General features: G+C 50.2%; 1 protein-coding gene across 1 annotated transcript; it reads right to left on the reverse strand.

Moving 5' to 3' along the window:
• Window positions 1-1,634: 1,634 nt before the first annotated feature.
• On the reverse strand, window positions 1,635-14,984 carry LOC144113777 (uncharacterized). The gene is made up of 2 exons (XM_077647090.1): window positions 14,762-14,984; window positions 1,635-8,378 (listed from the first exon to the last, which is right to left on the reverse strand). The coding sequence occupies exons 1-2, from the start codon at window positions 14,982-14,984 to the stop codon at window positions 7,894-7,896; spliced, it is 708 nt and encodes a 235-aa protein (XP_077503216.1). The 3' UTR covers window positions 1,635-7,893.
• Window positions 14,985-15,844: the final 860 nt, after the last annotated feature.

Raw genomic sequence — 15,844 nt, forward strand, 5'->3', positions numbered from 1 at the left:
ATAGTCTGTGTTATGCACAGATAAACGTGTGGCACTGTTTCTTACTATAACTTCGCACATTCTGTTTACTAAAATTGTTTTTTAGCATATCTCAGAGGCTCTATTGTTGTTTTAATATGCCGCAAAACCTACTTGCATAACGTTCATTTACTGCACGAAACATCCGCCGCTATGCCTGACCAAGGAATCGCGTTAGGCTCGGATGACTAGGTCCATAGCCTGTTCAGAAAGAACATGGCCGTGGAATTGCAGATAGTCCAGTAGTTTCGAAAGTAAGGCTCATGTACTCTGGCTCGTTTTTATAATGTTTGCATTTCACTTGTAAAAAAAAAAGTTTCTGAATTGACGAAACCATCCCTACTCCTCCTCTTTTGAGAAATCGCCTGCGTGAAATTTATTTGCTCCTGAAAGCGTTTTACGTCCAAGTTTTCATCACTACTCGCAGTGTGGTAAAATTTCATCCAAATATCCAAATATCACCTCCTACCCTTTTGATGAAGATACAGTGGCTTGTAACCCTGAGTAGTCAGAAACCGAGTAACCATTATATAGGGCTGTGTTTCTCCTGAATGCTTTGCATAGGTCGCCACGTTGGGTGTTTGCTGTGGCGATGCTATGATGCTCATCAGGCTGGCATGTCAAGCCTCGCAGATCCTCGCAGATCCCCCCCCCCCCCCCCCCAGAAGCACGCACCAGGAAAGAAAAGCATGGAACAACTCAGCTATTATTACAGATGATCAAACTAGTGCTCATTGGTCAAGAAGCATTCAGAAAACAAGAGGATGATCTGGTACTGGCTTAGAGTATCTTTTAATAACGGTAGACCTCGCACTGTAAAACAATCTCATGGTGGCAAGAAACTCCGCGCACATTATATCACTATTTGAAGGCGGCGGCTTTATGAAGGCGGTGCTTTACGGCATAAATACTGATATTAGTGAAGCGGTAGTCACCGTGTATTTAGACTGATGGGAACAGAGTGAGAACAAAAATATAAAGTGCGTCTTATTCGCTAACGCCCTATATAAATATAAATAAACCGCTAAGTTTGCTTTTTTTAATTTCTATGTAATGTTACCGAATGTATTCGCGAGTTATGATATGTATGTGAAGGTGTATTTTATGAACATAATTATCATTGTAGCCTGTAAATAGTTTACGCAATGCAGGCAGCGCAACCTCTTAAAACATCGCCATGTTTGTTACGCTTTTTGCTTAGCCTTGCGCAGCGTGGATGGAAGACGAAAGAAACGTACTCTATGCGCATCCTGTCCTTTTAGATTTATAGCTTCCACAACGCGGACTCCAGCATGTTCTGATATGATTAATGAAAATAAACGCTGGACAGTATCTTCTGTTTAAGTTACTGTTATCTTGGAAGTTGTCTTGTCGTGTAGTCTGTTGTATACTTGGCTCCACATCATGACTGACTCGAATTTTTCTCTTACCTTGCTCTTCAGTTGTTCACGCGTGTTCAGTTTTCATGTGCGGTGAATATCGGCAAAATGAAGTAAGTCGCCGTACTTTTCTTGTGTCCATCATTTGTACGGCATATTCTCAACTAAGAGACAGCACAATGACAAGAACAGATTCTCTTTCAAGACACAAGACGGAGACACAGTAGTTTTCTCACATAAGACAGTTTATTCCAGAACTTCAAGCCAACTACATGAGCTGTGATGTAAAAACCTAGAACCCTTTCACCATCCTCAGCATCTTAATAGTTATTATTGACATTATTGTCATCGTTATTACGTCCTCTACGTGACATACCAAAAATAGACCTGCAGTGGTTACGTATCCCAGAAAAACCATTGGCAACCTTTTCAAGAATAAAACGGGAGCAGAGCGTGACCAATACTTTAAACTGTAAATTCCTTTTCACTACAAAAAGATGACGCTGAAATGTGTAGCATGGAACAAAATTCTGGATACCATAATCGACACGGATCGAACCACTCGTTTCTTATGGTAACCGAAACAATTCAGGTGCATATGAACGCTTCAGGGTGAAACACTATTCGATCAAGAACTCAGAAACATTCGAGCAAGGGTAGGGCATATATTACATAACAAACAACATGGATACACAACAGAAATCAACAATCAGGACCGGGACTAAAGGTGTGAAGTCCTTGAACTCCTCGAGAAACGTTTGCTCAACGCTTCCTTGTCTATTTTTTTTTTCTCCTGATTCACGGGCTCACAGCAGAACGAGTATCAGCTGCTGGCTGTAGTTAGTTGGTGTGTGGCTGTGGTTCTCCTTCCAATATTGGACACACTATAGTGTAATCAGCTCACCACAAAAAAAGTTTGAGGACTATTTACAACAAACACTGTGATGATCAAGATATATATATATATGTAAAAAAAAAAGTGGGACACAACGCCACTCAAAACGTAACATGTAGGCAACGGGCAGTATTCAAGCACCCGCGGTTCAATCAGACGTTTTGACAATATAATCAACGTCAAAGGTGCGTTCTGGGCGCACTTTTATGAAACTAACAAAAGAAAACTCCCGAGTGGTGGTTAAGATCAATGCAAGTCTGACGATACGCAACGTCTTCGCCTCCTCTCCTCAAGAGACTGAGGCATCGTAAACTGTCTTCAAGGAAAAACTAAAAAAAAAATGTTGAGGTCGACATCATCCTACACCTTATACTATATGCTTCTGTATATACATATACGTATGTATACATATATACGCGACACATGTACATACATGTTTTGGTGCATATACATGCACATAGGAACTTCGAGATACTATTTCTTTACTTGGGTTTGAGGTAGTAGAAACTTGCTTGGCGTTCAGGGCTGACAAACCCACAGAACGGGCGGAGGTTTCAGGCGCAGGCCCGACGGTTACCTATTCAGAAATAAAATCAATGCGGCCTTACGGGTGGCTGCTTTTTCTGTTAACTGCTCGCGCACCGTTTGATCCGCAGCCCAAACAAAGGACACTTGCAACCTAAAACGAAGACACCATACCTGTTCCAACTAGCTCGACAATGTGCTACTGCAAGAAATAAACGAAGGTATACGATGGGAGACGGGAAGCGGGGTTCGATAGAAACCGGATGCAAACCCTGACGTTAAGTCAGGCTTAATACGTATATAAGTTGGTTCAGACCTGTTGCTTCCACGTTTAGGCGCCTGCAAATCTTGACGGCCGTATGTACACCTTGGCGTGCATCCTTGGTCTCCTCACTGGTTGACTTGGATAAGAACACCTACAGTGTCTTAAAATGTCTCGGAAAAGACTTATACTAGGTGGCTGTTGAATGGCGGTGTGTGGATGAAGTAGGCGTGAATGAGGGTGTCTGTGTGTGACGGCATCGCGCGTACCCACTGACCCGTGTGCCTGAGGTATTCGTCGGTCATGAAGCGCGCGCCAAGCCCCCGCGCGAGGTCGTCCGAAATCTGTCTTCACCTTCACCGGCTTCCGCCTGAACCCGTACGTCACACGCGCGCAAAAGGGCGCACCGAGGCCGCGATCGTGTTTCTTTAGCTGTGTATGCCTGTGTATCAAGAAAATATAAAGCGGCAAGCTACTCGGCAGCTAAGCAATCAATGCAAACTTCCCTGAAGTGTCCTTTCTGCAGGCGCGTGAATAGCTTATAGCACGGCGAAGGCGTCCCAATCTCGGCAAGACAAATTCCATTATTTTGGGAGAGAATTCGCTTATCGCCATCCACCCAACAGCAAGCACATCAGTTTCGCAGACAAAACGGCTGTCGTTTTTTTTTTCTTTCATTGGCGAAGGAAATATATTTGTTTGTTCTGTGTAGCTTTTGTGAATTTCACGCGCCGTGGGAAAGCTTCCGCCTGCCTGCACACAGAGGAATTTCTATATTCGACTCACTAACTGAAACACCAAAGAGGTAGACGTTGTATTTGGACTGTATAGTTGTTTCTGGTACCTTCACACCCTTGAGTGAGGCTGTCATTCATGAACAACATGCACTACAAGCACATACTCCGCGCTGTACGTATCACGACAATGCTGCACCTGTTGAATACACACACTGCGGCCCAGCATAGGTAAGGCTGCACGGAATTTGTTGCCAAAAACGAGCAGTGGCTCAAATGAGACTCTCGAAGGAGAGATTCGAGTGTGAATTTCGAAGACAACTTTTGGAGTACGTGAGCAGGCCTACTTTCTTTAACCCCCCCCCCCCCCCCCCCCCCCCCCCTCCGTGCCTTAACGTCACTGTTTATTTTGCTTGCTCTTTTTTAAATGCGACCATGCGAGTCGGGTAGGTCTCGCATGAGAGTTAGTTCGACGTAAGGCGGAGTCTTGTACGCATCACTTATTCAAGACTGACACCTTGGAAAATATCTGAAAGATAATATATCACCTATCCGTCAGTTTTTCTCGCAAAATTCTGAGCATACTCCATCAGCGAAATAGGTGATTACCGAACTCAGTGTCTACTCAGCAATGGATAGGAATGTTGAACCGTTCGAATATTGTTTGTGAAATTTTTTCGGACAAATCAACTCCGTGCTTCAGTATAAGCTATGAATATACATTTCTTTGACACAGTGTCCTTCTAAGTGTCACTCCACTTCACGCGTGCACGTACCTGAAGAGTGCACTAAAACTGACACACACCTTTCTTTACCTTCACGCTATTCAAGGAAATCACAGCTACGTTGTACACTCATGGCAATTTCGACTTTTGCGCTAGTACTCATATGGGAAATGGCTTGTGTACAATGTAAATGCATACTTAGAATGCGAGGCGCTGTTATAATTTATCACTGCTTTCCACCTTCACATCGTTCTCAAGCAATTATTAATACTTGGTGAAATGTAAGTTAACATTCCCCAGTGCCATTTTCTCAGCTTCTTTTATTTTGCGGGAAGCTATCGATGCATGTAGGTCAGGCTGAGCTGTCTGTTATCCTGTAAGGCAAAATATATTAGCCTGTTGCGTGCGGGTAGTAATACAGATTGGCTTAGGAAGCGTGCGTTTCATCATTGAGGCAATCGAAACGGCGCCTTCCCGATTTCATTACTCGCTCTGTAAACTAACTCTGTGGCATAGTCACACATTTCATGAGATGAATATATTTACCACAAGTAGACAAGGAGAAAGAAAACACTAGCAATTTGGTTCCAGTATGAAAATAACTGAATACAAACAAAATGCATCATGGTTTCGTTAACACCGTGTTCCCTGACTGAAACTGACCTATTTGAGTGACTAAAAATTACAAAGAAACAGGAATACCAAATAAACAAGTTTAGGTTGCATGAAAACCCAAGGGATATGCCCATACCGTACCCACACGCTTGCATCTTTCACAATGCTAAACGGAAGTGAGTTTTTAATGAAATAGTAACTCAGCAAGGAATCCGTTTACTTAGATTGAAATTCATATGTGGCTAGCCACTTGGTTGCAAGTTTTCGTGCAGCAACACTTCGAAAAATAAATAGCCGAGCCTACACTTCAGGATCTTAAGCCAAGAGGGCAGAAAAGAGGTTTATTCCTTCTGCCGATTCCCCATTAATCCAATATTTTCCTTTCCATATGTTGCGTGCTTACTCGTAGTGGGGGGGGGGGGGGGGGGGGGGGGAGGGGGGGGAAGGGGGGGGGGGAAGCATGCTCCACTAACGTGGCGATCACGCTGTCTAGCGTTCACACAGACTGCCTCATTCAGACATCACCCAGACATGATCGGCAAGACTATGGTATGTACAGGTCTCTTGACGTGTGTGTTTCAGTGTGTGGAAGAACAAAACGTTGGCAAGCGCCGGCGAAGACTCGGGGGAGGGGGTTTCGACGACCACCTAGGAACTTTTACGTGTGTATATAACAGCACAATACCTCGCAACTGTTTCTTCGATGGACAGGGAACAAAACGCCAACGACGCGAGCTGCAGTCCGAGCAAGCTGAACAGATCTCGGGAGCCCCAGGTGAGTAAGCGCTCTCGCGACAGCGCAACTGAAAGCGCCGGTGAGTGTCGGGCATGGCAGTGCGCTGCGCGGCGAACAGCAGTTCGCTCGGCCGTCGGCTCGGCTGCCGACGTAGCCGCGCCACGTCAGCACTGGGGCTGCTCGGGTTTGCCGCACACGCGGGAAGGGATGCACTGGGACGTCATCGTGGTGCAAGGGGTTTCCTCGCCCTCTTGCTGTGCGTCTACAAAAAAACTGGGAAACCTCGAGAGTGTCTTCTTAGCTTGTCCCAGGATGCAACGCGGCACGTATAAACAGGTCCATCCTATTCGGCAACAACAGGAGAATCACACCTCTGCTCGCTTCAAACATAATCACAATATGTGGACATACAAAACGCAGTATGCTTCTTTTGTTTTGAGTTAGGAACTGTCGTCAGCACAATGAATGCGCTTTATATATATTTATATATACTATATATTTTGCTTTTGCTTGTTTGTCTGCCGACCTCAAGGGAGGTTCACGGATTTACTAGCTATGCCCTCTTCGAGCACCTGATGCTGCAGTAAATAGGCTTTCGCGAGCTCCCTGCATTTGTCCGGTGAGCCAGCATTCGCTTCCTAACGATAACGGAATGGAGCCTTTGGAGCGTAACGGTGTTCGTATGGATGTGGTACTATTCAAAATCGCCACATGGTTCAGCTCAAGTAATTGCGAGTAAATCTTTCGGTACAACTGCAGCTGTGAATGGCTTACTCTGTTGTTATCATAAATTTTAAGCTAGGGAAAGTGCAGCAGCGCAGCAATGAGCGCTCAGGCATTTGAAATAAATTCCCTCGGCGTCCTTCAGCGCCGTGGTCCACCTGCGGTTATGACGAAGAGGGCAATGCTTGTAAGCGCTCCGTGAACCTGGCCTCTTGACCAGTGATTTTGCTTTCTTCTTTGGAAATGCTGCTCACACGTAACAGTGCATTTCGCAATAGATAGGAACCATGTACGAGCGTCCGGCCGCTTCCGGCCCGAGCGCAGAGAGCGCGCCGCGCCGTCGGCGAGCAGGAGCGCCAACCACTCGGACCCGCTAACAGGGCGGGCCGAGCTGCTTCTAGCAACTACTCGTCGCGAAAAAGTTATTGCAAAAGTTTCGAACCAACACTTGATTCAACATATCACCGTGGCTTTGTACACACCTAAAAACGCGGGAGCCCCTCGGAGGGCAAAACACGCCAGCAAGGAAAGAACAAAGGCGAAAAGTTGCCATCAGAAGTCAGCAAGGAAAGAAACAGGGCAAATAGTTCCCGTGATTCCACGCGCCGGCCTTCGGTCTAACAAATTAGTCGCCGCTACTCAACACACACGGTATCAGCAAGGGCAGGCTCACGGACATGCACGCACGAACACACGGTACTTGGAGGTAGTCGGCAAGTGTTGCTCCGCGACCAACATACACTGGCATGCGCACGAACGAGAACGCGCGGGAAGGCAGCCTCTCGTTAGTTGCCGTGGATCGCGCCAGGGGGCGCCGGCCCGAAAACGACTGTACGTTTCCTGCGACACACCACCGCTCGAGGGTCACTCGCGTATGCACACAGAAAGACACATTCACTCGCACGAGTGCCGCCGCACTTGGGTTTTTCACAGGCTAATTTTGACGAGCAACGCACGACACTGGAGAACAGAGCGTTGTCTATTTCGCGTACATCGCCCCGAGACAAAGCAAGAACGCCCTGAAAGCAATTTTTCGCAAATAAATAGCAAGGAAGGAAACGACGTTACCCGTTTACAGCCAGTAGAGCAACTCGTCTTTCCTCTGGATACGCGTTTTGTACAACTGCGGGATCTACGCGGCAGCCTCTTCCTCGAACGAACACAAAGGGGTCACCGTTGAGTAACACACGGAGGCCTAGAGCGACTAGCGCATTACTTTGTAGAGGGAAACAGGGGCTCTACGTGTCAGCAGAGCCGAGCGCCTCCTCGCAGGTCGTCCGGCTAGTTGTGGCCAGCCTCTTTGCTCTTGCCGCAGTGGCGCTCGGTGTCGCAGTGGAACTTGAACTCTCGCGCCGTGTGGAGCCGGTCGCGGCAGCGGCGGCACTCCCACGCGCGCTGCACCAGTCTGAGGAAAGGCTTGAAGTCGGCGCCCACGTTGGGCGGCTTGCCCGCCGCGAAGCAGGCGGCGCGCTGGTGCGCCACCACCAGCGGCTCGGCGGGGAACACGAGCTGGCACTTCTTGCAGACGAAGCCCACGTCCACGTCCACCTCGGAGGCGAGCAGCAGGTCCGGCTCGGACACGAGTCGCCGCAGCTCGTCGCGGGACCCCGGGCCGGGCTCCGGGGAGACGCGCGCCACGGCGGCCGCCGGCAGGGCTGCCTTGGCGCTCACGTCCGGCACGCACGACGCCGGCAGCGCCAGCAGCGACAGCGGCGTGCCCCCGTACACGCCGCCCGCCTCGTAGAAGGGCGCCGCCGCGCTGTTGGCTGCAAGGAGAGGCAAGCGTCACACCGCGAAAGGCTTTCGTACCGCGACCTGTTCTCAGGGGTCATTTCTTTTCTCCAGTAGGAGCCTGCTCGTGAGTGACCTCGATCGGGCGTTTACGCGCAGTGAGCAGAAAAAAGCTGGGCGCACGATAGCCAGTTTTAAGCAACTATTAAAATGAGTGCTTCTGATTCGGCCTCTTTCTTTGTTTCCCTCGAGTGCGGCCTACCAGCCAGTAGTGGCTTCTGGGGCTCAAGAACATTGCAGCTCTATGTGGCAAATGTTTGTTGCATGAAACAAGGAGTAGGGAGGTATTCACATCGGTCTCCTCGGTGCATGCACACGACACATTACGAGCCAGCAGCTACCAGGAAGGCACAGGCAAGCATGTCAGGCATAGTTGCGCGGCGAGGATGGGAGCAGAGCTATCTGTAACAGCAGCATGTATTAGCGACTCGCAGCGCTGGTGACGGCCGGTGACACACCAGGTGAGCTCTGCCGCGCACCCCCTCAGCAGTCAAGGACCGCTGGCGTGAGATCGCACGCAACGTAAAAGGGAGAAACCGATCGCGTTCAGACGCGACTGTCTAGCCACAACAACGTCGGTCGGGCTGAACGTGTCAAGCACTTGACACGGGCCTCCCAGGTGAGAGGGGGGCCTTACTCGGCGGAGGGACTGGACCGAGAAGATCATGCGCCCCAGCCGAACGACAAAACGTCGTGCGTCCAGCTCCCCGCCGAAGCGGCCGCGAAGAGCCCCGGCTGCTTTGCGTCCCGCTGTCCCTGTCTACCAGGCTCCCTTCTCTGATATGACAGTCACACGAACATGACAAATGTGCCGGTGGTTTCATCCTTGCGAACCCCCACACCGCCGCCTGGCTCGTTTCATTTTTTTCCCTCCGCCATCTCTCCTTCTTTCTCTGCCCTTCTTTATTTTCGCGGCGACGCGCCGCGAGGACCGCCACTGTCGCTGCGCCGTCTGTCGCGCACCGCTCCCTCTGCATTTCCGAGGTGGCACACCGGGCAGCCCGTTGATTTAAAGAAAACGAGAAGACCGGCGCTTAGTTGGCGCAAACAAATGCCACGTACGACGCTCGTTCTTGCTCCTTTTCGTGGGACGCCCGTTCGCCGCCGTCCGAAACAAAAATGGAAGCAAGAAACTTCGCGCACTTTCAGAGCAGCCTCTTCCAGTCCGCGTGACACGACAGGAAGCTTATGCATTCCGCCTGTTCGTAGCGCGGCTTTCTCGGGGGCCGTCGCTTTCGCAGCGGTGTCAGGAACGCTGACGGCATGCCGCGCTCAGAGTGTCGTCGGAAATAAGCTACCAACAAGGCTTATCACCGGCGCACGTTGCCGCACGGAGTCCTGGACAAGTGCCTGAAAATGTTCAGTTGCTTTATTACGGCTTACTTCGTATGCGATGCAAACGGTGCCTAGAGTTCAAACCCTAGCTATATTGGCTGAACTCGCGTTGGAGGCGCAGGGCCCGAATTCTTCGTTCACACCCTCAGCGCGAAAAATAAATGGTGAGCAATGTCATTATCGCGTGACCCCTCCAAGAACACTTCGGAATTTCTTTTTGGAGCCTGGATTGCTTTTGCCGAGACCAGACCGCGTGAGTCCGGCAAAACGCACTACCTTACGAAGTTTTTGTTTGGCAGTCATTTCAACCCATGGCATAGGCTGTAATACCCGAAGCCGACCGCAGCTCCTTCCCCTCCCCCTATTTTTTTCATTTTCTTAGCATGAGGCGTTCGTTTCTTTTGGCCGCATCTCGCTCTTTCGGCTAGCGCGTACTAACTTAAAAACTTATTTGATTTTGGATTATTCTTAAAATAATGCAGTGTTGAGAAACTCCTCAGTGTTCAGGATCTGGTCGACAAGGCCAACGGTGCCACGCCATCGCCACAAAATCACGTCGTTTAAAACCCACAAAATCAAAGTGTGGATTCATGCACGGTCACACTTCAGGTCACATGTGACTGCGCAGCTTGCTAGAACACCGCACACGAATAATCAGCTAATGCTATCGCATTTCTCCACCATCACCATCATCATCAACCAGGCGTCTTTTTTTTTTTTTTTCACCAGGGTGCCTAAAATGTTTCTAGACACGCAAGTATATCTTTCGCGTATTGAACACTGCGTAGATATTGCACAGCTGTGTATATGCTTAACTGACGGAGCTAGTTCCTTGAACTCAGAAAACGCCCCGAAAGAGACATTTTCGTTTCCCTTCTCCTAATTCTGGCTGAAAAATAATCGCCCATCAGCATTAGATCTCCTTTCCTTCCACTTTTACTTGGTACTAGCCAATTTGACGAACAGATAATGGCTTAAGGCAGGAACCTTCGTCCATTAAAGCGTTCCTTAAGTGCAGCCTCGCTGCGGTTAAAGAATCAATTACGTACGCATTGAACCATTAGACATGATCCCTACGGCCTTATGAGTAAGCTATTAAGATGAAAAACAGAACCGAACAAGAAAAAACAGCGCCCGTTGCGTTGTCATTATTATTGTGCCAGGCCCCAGCGACGCGGCCGCCGATTCGCCCCCGTAACGAACGATCACGGACCGGATAATATTGGCCCAGAAGGTAATGAAAATTAGCCCTGATCGATCCTTCTCCTCCCGCAGGTTTCTCTTCTGACGCTGCACTTTTCGGACCGCGCGTTATTTGGACGGTGAGCATTCGATTCGCTTTGTTATGCAGATGGAGCTTGAAGACTGGGCGCCATCGTTGTGCCATCTGCGACGACCGCGGTTTCGTTGCGTACATTTTCTTTTATCGCTTTCACAACGGGAACTTAGGAGCTGTGGCAAAGCCCAGAAGCGCTAACAGTTTCGTCATGATTTGGCGTCAAATCAAATAGGCGCGATACGCCTGCTTCTCAGCAGCTGTCTATAAGTACTTAGCACGTGGCTGTGTCTCCTGATGCCTATAAATTACCGAAATGTTGTCGTGGAGTTCCTACGGGAAAGGCGTGAATCTCAGTGTTTATTATACATTCTTCTTTTTACCAGGCGTGGCTGTGGTGATTATGGATTCTCTTTTCCTCTGTCCTCATGCTCCGAATCTGGTCACGCGAGCTGTCATCAGTCCCATTTTCTAGAAGCATGCCCACCGCTCCAGAAGGCCCACATGCATCATTAAACTGCGCCTGCAGCGCTCCTTGTATCCCTTTTTTAACCGCTGTGCTCACAAAGGAGTGACGCACACGAGGTTTACCAGTTTATCAAGTATTGCAGTGTCACTAAGGCACTCTGAGTGAGTGAGTGAGTGAGTGAGTGAGTGAGTGAGTGAGTGAGTGAGTGAGTGAGTGAGTGAGTGAGTGAGTGAGTGAGTGAGTGAGTGAGTGAGTGAGTGAGTGAGTGAGTGAGTGAACTTTTATTGACTCTAAAACAATCCCGGTACACGCGAATGCGTCTTGTCATATTCCAACATGTAATGTCGCTCCTTCGACGCAGTGAACTCTTCGATACCTAGTGACACTCAAACTAGAGACAGAGATAAAAAGGCTGTGACGCGAAAACGCCGATGCCGGGGAGAGGCGAACGCGTAAAAGAGAAAGCGGGAAAAGGGCCGAATTAAGAACGCACCCTCAGCGGGCGTGCAGCAGCAAATGCGCGCGAAGGCGGGGGCAGGCCAGATCGGCAAACGCAGAAGGCAGGAAAGGGCGAGCAGAAGACGTCCGGCAGCGCGGCGGCGGCGGCGGATCCCGTGAAGCCTGAAACCGGTCCTCTGCGGACGGACAAAAGGCGGAGACAAGGGATTTTCTTCTACGTTCTTCGCTTTCGTATAGAGAGCGTAATGAGCTCGAAATGATGGAACGGTCGGTGGCAATCTTGGAAAGTCGTGAACGAAGCATTTGCTTTAACGATGCCGATCGTCGGGAATGTCGCTGACTGCTTTGCCTTTTGCTGCCTCGGCCGCCGCGATTATTTCGCCGCCGCCGCCGTGTTTACTTCTTTCCATTTCGGGCGCCTTTCTTTTTTTTCCTTCAGCTGTCGCCTCACGCAGCGGCCGCATCTCGATTCAGCCCCCCGCTCGTCGTTGTCTTGGAATCAGCCGACGCCCGAAATGAAGCTCGGCCACAAGAGCACCGCCTCAGTGCGGGCACCGAGGACGCGCCACGACTCCGGCGGAAGCAGCGCGACCCATCGGTGCGCGACCCTTGGCGCCTGTAATTAAGACAAACAGCCGATGACACGTGCTGGCGCGGCCCGCGAGGCTAACGCGCAAGCCCGCTGGGTTGGCGGCGAGCGGTGGGACGCTTAATCACTTCGGCCTCACCTTCGGTCCCAAGGAGCCGGCCCAATCAATTACCCCCGCGCACCATGAGCGGGGTTAACTAATGAAGCATCCTGTTTAGCAGCGGCGGAGCGGCGCGCCTCGCTCGCCGCCGCGGACACCCAGTGACAGCGGCGCCGAATGGATGGCGGCCGCAGAAAGCGGATATGGGAACGCGATCGGACCAAATTCGTTACCATGTAAATGAGCCGGCCCCGCTAATTGCGCCGCCGCGGCCGGAGGTGAAATTGAGGCATCCCGTCGCTTTCAACGCCCCACGAGCGTGTCCACCTGCTGCGGGCGTGAAGGTCGCCGAGAGGCGGCGCCGCGATAAGCACGCTCCACATTATACGCGTCCAGATATCTCTCGCCGGAGCATCTCCAGTGGCCCAGTGATGCGTCATAATCCATCACGCGAAGGCATCCCGAAGCAAGACGTCTGCATTTTTGGCAGCCGGCCGGCACTCTTCCTCCTCTGGCCAGTTTGTAATTATCTTCAAGCTAAGTAGTTATTTAAATTCAGGCAGACTGACGCGAGCACAGCCCTGGCAGCAGCTGACGCGCCGCATCGACGACGCCGCGGTCGCTGGCCGCGGCCACCGCGCGTACGCCACCGGTGGCGCCCGCGGGAGGAACGAACGCCAAACGATCGTGTCCGATGGCGCTATTGGAATGCGAGCCGCAATTGGGATTTCCGCGTCGCCGCTCTCCTGCCAGCGTCTCTGCGGTCCGCCTACTTTGGGAGGGATGCATGAGACTTCAGTGGGAGAGCGGAGACGACAGCCTCGCAATGCGAGAGTGAAAATGTTACCCTAGATAGGTGATACCGACAACAAAAAAAGAGAGATATGGTCACATATCTTTCCGGAGGTGCGGGCGCTAGTGTGTTCGTTTAATTCGTGGTATCCTAGCCTTTTTTAAACCCGCAGAAAATGTGGTCAACCATTACGTTTAGAAAAGTGACGAATGTTTATCAAACATGTGGGGGTGCTAACACAAATCGAATAGTGTGTGCGCGCGCGCGGAACTGCTGGAGTGTGCTGCTGCTCGTATTGTATACAATATCCCAGAGAACACGCACACAGGATCAACTGTCATGCGATTCCCGCAGAAAAGAGTCGTAAAGAAGAACACTTAACGCAGATAAAGTTTGTATTTGTGCTGTGATATCTAACTTGTGTGCAACACATTAGAAGCCACTACATCCACACCGCTTTTAAAGAAAAGAAACCCTGGTGCGTCATAAAGCTGATAAAAAAAGAGCTATAATATTAAACTAAAATATCCATAGGACTGCTTTGAAATTGTCTCTTCATAGAAGGCGCTGCTAGGTTGCTGAAAAAAAAGATATCTTCCAGGCAAACATAAAGCAAAAAACAATTTGAAGGTCGACCAGAGTGGAAACCTGCTACATATTGAATGCTGCCCTCTGCTGTTGCATAGCTGTAAAGAGCATTTATTAAGGCGCTTTTCTCGGTTCTTTTATTTCTGTCTTCCTTCTCCTTCTCCTGAGAGAAATGGCCGAAGACAGAGAAAGAAAGAAGGAAAAAAGAACTCTAATTATCCTGCTCCCAAAACGTCGAACCCTTTCTTTCTTGTTTCGCGCGGATGGAAGCAATTAAAACCTCTTGCAAGTGCGCGCGTCAAAGTGGTAAAAAGAAAGGAAAATACCTCTAAAAACCGACGTAGGTTTCCGTACTTGCGTTGTGCCTGAGATGCACAAGAAAAATCATTAATTTCTGCAAATTAGATCGTCATACCGGGAGATTTGCTCTCCGTAAATGACGTCCAAAACTTCATTGACTTGTTAATTGAGATCGTTAAGCAGCTCTAGAGATAAATTTGAGCTGGTCAAACAAAAACTGAGCAAACGGCGGAGAGCCCAACAGTGAAAGCCGAGCAGCTCCCGCTAGGAGCGGAGAAAAAGAGGCGCAGCCAGCAGCAGCAGCTCTTCCGTCATCGAGGCCACCTTCCCTGCGCGCCACCGCGGAAGCGCGAGCTCCATTATCGGGCTTCTTTTGTCTTCGGAGATCACTTGAGAAGTTCACGCGAAGGAGGGTAAAGAAGTGTGGTTGAATGCGGCCAACGACCCACTTGAAGCGCCCGCCGCCGACACCCTCACCTGGTCTTCCAGGAAATGAAAACTAGTATTCAGAGCATGCACGGCGCACGGCCGCCGACGTGTCTTTAGCCGGCTCAGGTGAAGCTCGGGCCACTTGAGCGGGGGGAGGCGCCCATGAACAGTGGCGCCCCTCTCGTGTGCTCTGCTCTCCGCCTGGCTGGTGCCCGTTCGTGACCACAGCGCTTGTCTCGTCATGGTCGACCATGGTCAAGTGACAAAAATGTCCGCAAGACATCTCACTGACTCTGCTAGGATGGAAGGCTGTGCGAGTTGGGTGGCATTCATCTCCGAAGAAGCCCGAAGCACAGCCACATGAGAAGAGGGACGATGCAACACGAGCGTTTGCCTTGCATCCCTCTAGTGGTGTTGTTGGACATCGCGCTTCTTCAAAGATCCAGCGTGGTGGTTCAGATCCTTTACATCCATATCCACATGAACACCTGCTTACGGTGGCTTTCAGTACTATTTATTGCCCTCTTTTCTTAGCGTTTGCATCTAACTCACTGGTGACCAAAGCAAATACCAAAAAAAAATTTAAGCAAGGAGGGAAGTTCATCACAACGGCTGTCGCGATTGGCTGCCCGGCAATGGCGGATGGTAGGAACGATACAAAAACGCGCGGCAGAATAACGCGAGGAATGACGTTGCGCTTACACACACGACAGTAAAGCACGGGGTACGGACGCAGTCAGTCCGACGGCCATAGCAAATGGAACGTTGCTTTACAAGCCGGACATCGTTCAGAAATCAGGAGAGGCCGAAAACACAGCTTGTCTTCACGCGAGTACGACGGTGTTCTTTTTCTTCCTTCTTTCGGCGGACTGCTCCGAAATGAACTACTGTGAAGGCAGCCGTTTCCCACACTTTTCTAAAACCGGCCACGCTGTGCGAAACGCAAACGTTCCGCGAGCTGAGCTTCGCCTTGTACAGTGCAGTCGCAAGTGCGCGAGCCGTGGTAAAAACGCCGAGCGCCGAATGACCACAGGCGCATTCGGTTGTGCCGCACGCATATCGGTTGCCCGGCGCACGCAGCGGGCAAAAAAAAAAAAAGAGTG

The sequence above is a fragment of the Amblyomma americanum genome, chromosome 1, assembly GCF_052857255.1.
Source record: "Amblyomma americanum isolate KBUSLIRL-KWMA chromosome 1, ASM5285725v1, whole genome shotgun sequence".
Lineage (NCBI taxonomy): Eukaryota > Metazoa > Arthropoda > Arachnida > Ixodida > Ixodidae > Amblyomma > Amblyomma americanum.

Excerpts from the sequence above, each read along its gene's own strand:
- LOC144113777 (XM_077647090.1), bottom strand. The coding sequence starts at position 14,984 with ATGACGAGACAAGCGCTGTGGTCACGAACGGGCACCAGCCAGGCGGAG. Across the intron at positions 8,379-14,761 it reads GTCGGCGGCGGGCGCTTCAA|CCAACAGCGCGGCGGCGCCC; the intron begins GTGGGTCGTTGG and ends CTCTCCTTGCAG.